The 6,424-nt window shown below is 38.6% G+C and overlaps 1 protein-coding gene across 4 annotated transcripts in view; it reads left to right on the top strand.

Annotated features, from left to right (window-relative positions):
* LOC116846501 overlaps positions 1-6,424 on the top strand; it is a 15,584-nt gene that overhangs the window by 1,186 nt on the left and 7,974 nt on the right. For all 4 annotated transcript variants that reach the window (XM_032820428.1, XM_032820424.1, XM_032820426.1 and 1 more), the window contains exons 2-3: positions 3,667-3,908; positions 5,694-5,971. In XM_032820428.1, coding sequence (XP_032676319.1) covers positions 3,689-3,908; positions 5,694-5,971 — 498 coding nt within the window. In that variant the 5' untranslated portion in view covers positions 3,667-3,688. The remainder of the gene's footprint in view (positions 1-3,666; positions 3,909-5,693; positions 5,972-6,424) is intronic.

Below are 6,424 nucleotides of genomic sequence, written 5' to 3'. Positions count from 1 at the left end.
CGCGGTTATCCGTCCGAAATAAAATCTTATGATCGATTAACATCAGTATTGATTACTTGTACACATGTTGCGCATTATGGAGAAATTATTCATGTTCCGCCTGTTAGTATTGGATACATCACCTCACTTCAGCACATAAAATATCCAAATTTTCAGCAGTCAATTAGATGCTTATTCGCCAACGGGTATTTAAAATGTCAAATACCTCTCTCTTTTTCTTGTATTGCATATTTGGTCTTCACCTTTAATGAAAATATTTGCGCGAACGCGATACTTCGGCTACATACTCTTACGTACGGTTTAGATAATTCAGCGCAATAATCCATTCAGCGTGAGTTTCCCCCGAGCAAACGGATTATTACAGTCGCGTGTTATTGTACTTCCGGCTAAAGGCGTAAAGGAGCAATACAGATGAAAGATAGTATATCATGCGCACATGTAGGCTTCTGATCTCCCGCCGCAGTCATCTTGATTTATCACATCAGAAGCGAAAAAATACGCGTTAAAAATTCTCGCAAGATACGTTGAAATAAAATGATGTTTACAAAATGATACTTGCAATCGATCGAGCAGAGCCGTAAAATAAACGAGACAAAATCGTGAGAGAAGGTAGGCTAAAAAGGAAGGAATGTAATAGTAATTTTACAGTTATTTGTCGATTGTTCGAACAAAAGGAAAGTGCCCGAATTATTTTGCAAATTTGCTCGATCGACTGCAAGTGTCGTTTGATGGACACATCTTTTCCTATTTCGACGTATATTTTGCAAGAATTTTTAGCGTGCATTTTCTTGCTTCTGACGTCATAAATCGGAAGTTTCGCGGCGAGGAGACCGAGGAGGCCTCAAAACAAATACCTTTCCCGCGCGGAGTTATTTATGAGCGCGTTATCGGATCGCCTTTACCAACGATTGGCGTAAAATCGCGCCGTTGGCCGACGAGTAAACGCTGCATAATGCCGCAGCCGTATCCTTGAAATAGAACGCGAGCTGATCGATTACTTTATTTCGATAAGACACCGTCTCACTTCGCGCCCTTCACTTTATTTCGACTATCTCGAAGTTGTCCGAGATATATCGCGCGGAGTCAACGAATTCAACGCGATTCCGCGTTTTCGCGTCGCTTTCGCAACAGCTGTTGAAATCGTGCTCGAGCTTTACATAACTCGCGTTCACGCTTCTACACTGAAATTCGTTTCGCATAGCTTTCACTAAAAATAGGAAAAAGTGGACTCTGAAAATCTTCCACCCGCGAGGGAGGTGCTCGTTATTTTCAACCGCTCTAAAATAAACTTGTTCGACGAGAATTCCCGCGTGAAGTTTTCGCGTGGACGTTTTCGAAAGAAAGAATCGAAGTTAAGCAATCGCGTTTGCGGTTTTTTTCACGATTGCCTTGACGTCACTTTTCGCAAAACCGGCAAACTTGCGTCGCGAAATTACGGTCTCGTATTCGGCTTCCGCGTGCAAGGACGAAACACACGCGAAGTTAACTATCGCGTGGCATGCTTAATGCACTCACTGATTATATGAATTAGCCGAGGTCGCGTCGATAGTGGGTATTCGTGAAAAAATGGCGATTCATAGTCGCGCATCGCTGTTATTCGCGAGAGTCGCGTTCATCCCTCGTGTAACAGAGCGATTTCACTGTAGCAGGATCTCTGTAATTCGAATGTCTATTTACGAGCGTGTGTCTACAATGGAAAGCATTCGGTTAACTTGTTTATGTCAGCTCGCTACGATTACGTTATATATATGTGATTTCTATACACAGAAGAATACGTACTACTGAGTAAATGTTACTTGTTGCAAATATTTTATAAATTTATATATCCACAAATCTATCATGATAGTTCATTATAAATATCAAATTCATTCCAAAAATATTCTGAATCCTAGTAAATTTAGCATTTCAATGAAGAATATTAAATTAGAACAAAAATTCAGTTTGCTTCGAATACGGAATGGAATGAAATAAACTTTTTGTTCGATAAAATTTGATATTTTCGTAAACAGAAAGAATTCTTCTTTTAAGTATGTGATAATGAGCTTTTCTAAAACTTGGCATATTAAAACTATCAAAAGAAGAAAATATTCTTTGTTGAAGAAAACCATTGTTTAAAGAAAAGAAAGTAAACCGAATAATCGATTTTCTTAGTAGTAGAATGATATTTTTCTATGTATATTTACAAAAATTCTGCCAATTTGTTTACAGCGTGATGAATTGCAATATATTTCACTCTGTATTCTGCACTTAGATAATAACTTAAATAACAGTCAGACAATAACTAATATCTAGAAAATAGTTTAGAAAATAGTTAGACATTAACTAGTGCGCTTATAATATACAATAGTTTATATTTTATATTATCTAAGCTTACTTAACTTCGCATTATAATAATTTAGATACCTATTATATCATTTAAATACTTGGACAATATAATAGTTTAGACAGCTTAGATCGTTCGAATTAACGCGTCTCGGGAGAAGACAAAGTCGCTCGAAACACTCGGCCGAATTTACGGAGAATACGAAACGAAAGAATGTGTTCGATAGGTAAGCCGAGTCAGGTTCAGCGTACGGCAACGCTTCGTTCAATCGATATGTCCTCGACCTCGGGCGATACTTCCCCTGTCAGTTTGCCGAGGGATGAATTGTTCGTTTCAGGAAGGGGGATTTCTGAAAAGCAAGCCGGGATGAGGGCAACGTTGTGTCGCAGGAGCCGATGTAGTCTTTGTACGCTAGGAAATGTGCGTGCCGCGTTTTCGATATGATAACGCTATAATAGCAACGATAACGCGTCTAAATGTTTCCATTCCATCAATGAAATTGTAAATATCGGAGCGCTTGTAAAATGATACTCCAGTGAACGTAAATTTATGGCGCGAGAGACACTGTCTTCAGCAGCGGGCGAAATTGCCGAATATTACGAATAATAACAAGACGCATCGTACCAATAGAATTCGAACACAGACTCGGTGAGGCGTCAGGTTCCGCGTCGGTAATGAATACGAATCGTTTTGTTGCACTTCATGGGCTTAAAGCGCAGTCTCTTTTTTCGCCTCTTTGCGAGGATTGAATGCACAGTCGTGTCAATAGAAAGGATCCGCCGTTGGATAACGCTGAATAACCGGCACATTTACGTCTTTCAGCCGTCAAACGAATCCTGGTTTAAGTACCTTACAATATGCAACCGATTGTGCAGCTACAGATACACAATGAGTCGCGAAATCGAGTCATTTGTATAGAAAGAATACCGTTTAAACGACGTATCTTAGACTTGCTTTGCTGAATGACTAAACTACTTGCACCAACTTGCACTAGTTTTCCTGTCGTCTTTCTTCTATCAAGTCTCAACTGTATAACTATTTCTTTTATAGTTACGTAAGTGTTTCGCTACAAAAAACTAGTTTCGCGATAAAAAACAAACCTTTCGTGTCGAGTTTTGATTACTTCGTGTTGAAATTTCAGATTGCAAATTGTCATTGTGTTCCGATCTCTGAAACTTGTTTTGTCTTTTCACAATTTTTGCAAGTGAACGACGCTTTATGTGCTGACGCTCTTAATTGAGGGCAATGTTATCTCAGATCAGACAAAACCGCCGACAATCATTTAAATATTTCGGTGGACGAACGTTTTTATTTGTCTAATATGATACCTTTTTATCTTACAGGTATTAGTTATCGTGCGTTAAGATGAACTGGATAAACAATATGGCTCATTACGAAAGCGAAAGCTCTCTGCATTCTCCATTTTTGGGACTGTCGGTCGATTCAGCTCCTTTCGTTGTCTCCATGTCGACGCCTCCCACGCCAACGACAATGTGTCCTGTCAGTCCAGTCAGTCCTGTCAGTCCAGTCAGTGTCACTGCCACTGCCAGTCCTACCTACGTGTCGAACACTACAACACCTGAAAGTAAGTCAAAACTGTCCTCTATGTAAGTCAAAACTGTTCACAAAGATTTCCTCTACAAACTAATTATGTGATTGTGATTGTTGAAAAGAAAAGTGTGCACCGCTCCGAATAATTAAAGAACCGCGACTTCAAGCGTCAACATTATCTGGATATCTTCGTTTCAGAGTGCTTCTCATAACTCTATATAATATTAGATTAGTGTTAAAGATTTGTCATTTTTCTATTAAAATTCCCTAGAAGAAGTTTTAGTATCAAAAGGAAAGTAGGAAATCCTCGTTAGATGTCCAGAAAAATATCGAGTTAATGTTACTCATTTTATTCGTAAAGAATTAAAAATGCTTCGAAATGAAATAATTTTATTTTCTATTTTATTTGACAAACACGACAAACTTTTACACTTTTGCACTAATGTAATATATTTATTTAATTGACACGATATTTTAGCCATTGTAATTGATATACGCAAAAAATATCATCCTACTGCTAAGAAGAATAATGCTTAATGATTATCATTAACAAAGAATATTTTCTTGTTTTAACAAATTTTCTTGTTATAACAAATTTTATAGAAGCTCATTATCACGTACTCTCGCGGGAGAAAAATTTATTTTCTTTACAAAAATGCCATAAAACTTTATCGAATTTTTATTTTAATAAATTCTTTGATTGAATGTTAAACTTACTAGAATTCAGAATATGTTTTGAATAAATTTGATGCTTATTATAAACTTATAATAGATCTGCGGATATATAAACTACATATTTTTCTGTATTAATTACCATTAAGTTAATTAGAGAACCGTCCAAAAGAATCTGATTCTTTTATTATTCGGAGTAGTATATCAACTCTCTAATATGATTTTTGCGAAACACATCAGTTTTATTATTATTCTGTATATTTGTATTGAATCAGTTGAAAAGCTTGATTTAACTTTTGGATTAAATTTAACTTTGTTGTATTCAATAAGAACAAATTATTCATCAATCAAGTAACAGCTGTAGTTATCTATAATTCTTTGTCAATATTCTAACAGCATTTATATATATCTTCATCATAGAAGGTGGCCATCGAGGAGCTACAGAATCGAACCGAATTTTTTGACTCACCCAATATAATATTTTATTATTCAGTATTATTATTCAAAGAACAATATTATATCTAACGCTTTTACGGAGCTTTGATAAATAATTTGGACAATGAGAAGCACTTAAGGTTAAAGCATCTCGAGAGAAAATTGATTATACGCATTTGATATCTCAGAAAACACGTTTACAGACATGTTTGCAGACACGTTTACAGACATATCGATAATGGAATTTGATTAAGGAGATGTAACACAATTTCTCTCTTCGTGTAGTCTCCCACGACATTAACAAAGTCCTTACGACGTTAAACGTGTCATGTAAATTACCTGGTGCTTTTTTTCAATGGATTGTCGAAGTTGTCTGATGAATAGAAGTCCGAAATTCAAAGATATCTAATCGATACGTACCTCGAAAAACGCGCTAGGTTGCAACTGAAGATTTCATCGTGACGGCAATCCAATCCAATCTTAATCAAATGTCCCAAGAAAACTTATCTATCTCGCGATTAAAGAGACTATCTCTCCAGTTTCCGCAAAGTTGCTCGAAAAGTGTGTCAAAGTATCGTCGAGCTCTTCAGTTTCAGCCTGATCTCCGAAGATCGACCGATCTGTCTCTCGCTTGATCATCATTGATTTTTTCGTTCCCACCTTCGTTCTTTCTGCCGCTTATACATTATTAACTAGAATCTCTTACGAGCAGCCGCTACCTCCTCGACACCGTCTTCGTCGGATTCCCGTATACCAAGGCCGTCGCCGACAGCCCTGCATCGTTCTGCCAGCTTGCGCGTGCGCGGCGAACGAGTCTCACCACATTATATGCGAGCTACTACCGCGACCAACACTCTGGTCGGCCACCAACACCACTACCGTCGTCACAACTACCTCCTGCAGTCGCAGCAACAGCATCAACATCCGGACCATCGTATCTTCCCTGTCATCACGGAGAATGGAACCGACTCGCCGCGACAACGATCTCTCGTGAGTCCGACGTATCTTGTACATTCTCGCGGCTTCACCCAGAAATCCGCGTTGTCCGAAGTCAAGATAAAAACTGCGCACTGAGACACGCTTCTCCGTCGTGTCACACTTGGAGGAACGCGTATGATTTATACGCGGTTGCGGAGAATTGTTCCGGTGGTCGCTTGTTGTGAGATTTCTTTCATTGATCGCGCACGAGGATACGGGAATGACGGAGGCAAGGTGTGACAGTTCCGCGTCTCAGAAGTATTTGTAATTTGAAATTGATGTGGGACCGTGGAAGTCAAGACTCTGATCTGCTACGCACTTTGTCTTATTATAATCAGAATAGCGTAGAGCAGTATTCCGTGCGAATATTCGGTATTATCTGTCTCTTCTCCTCCTCCCTCTCCTTCTCTCTCTCTCTCTCTCTCTCTCTCTCTCTCTCTCTCTCTCTCTCTCTCTCTCTCTCTC

Source organism: Odontomachus brunneus, unplaced genomic scaffold (assembly GCF_010583005.1).
Source record: "Odontomachus brunneus isolate Ranch 3 - 2012 unplaced genomic scaffold, Obru_v1 Obru_scaffold_065, whole genome shotgun sequence".
Lineage (NCBI taxonomy): Eukaryota > Metazoa > Arthropoda > Insecta > Hymenoptera > Formicidae > Odontomachus > Odontomachus brunneus.
This window is presented reverse-complemented; position numbering and strand designations above follow the sequence as displayed.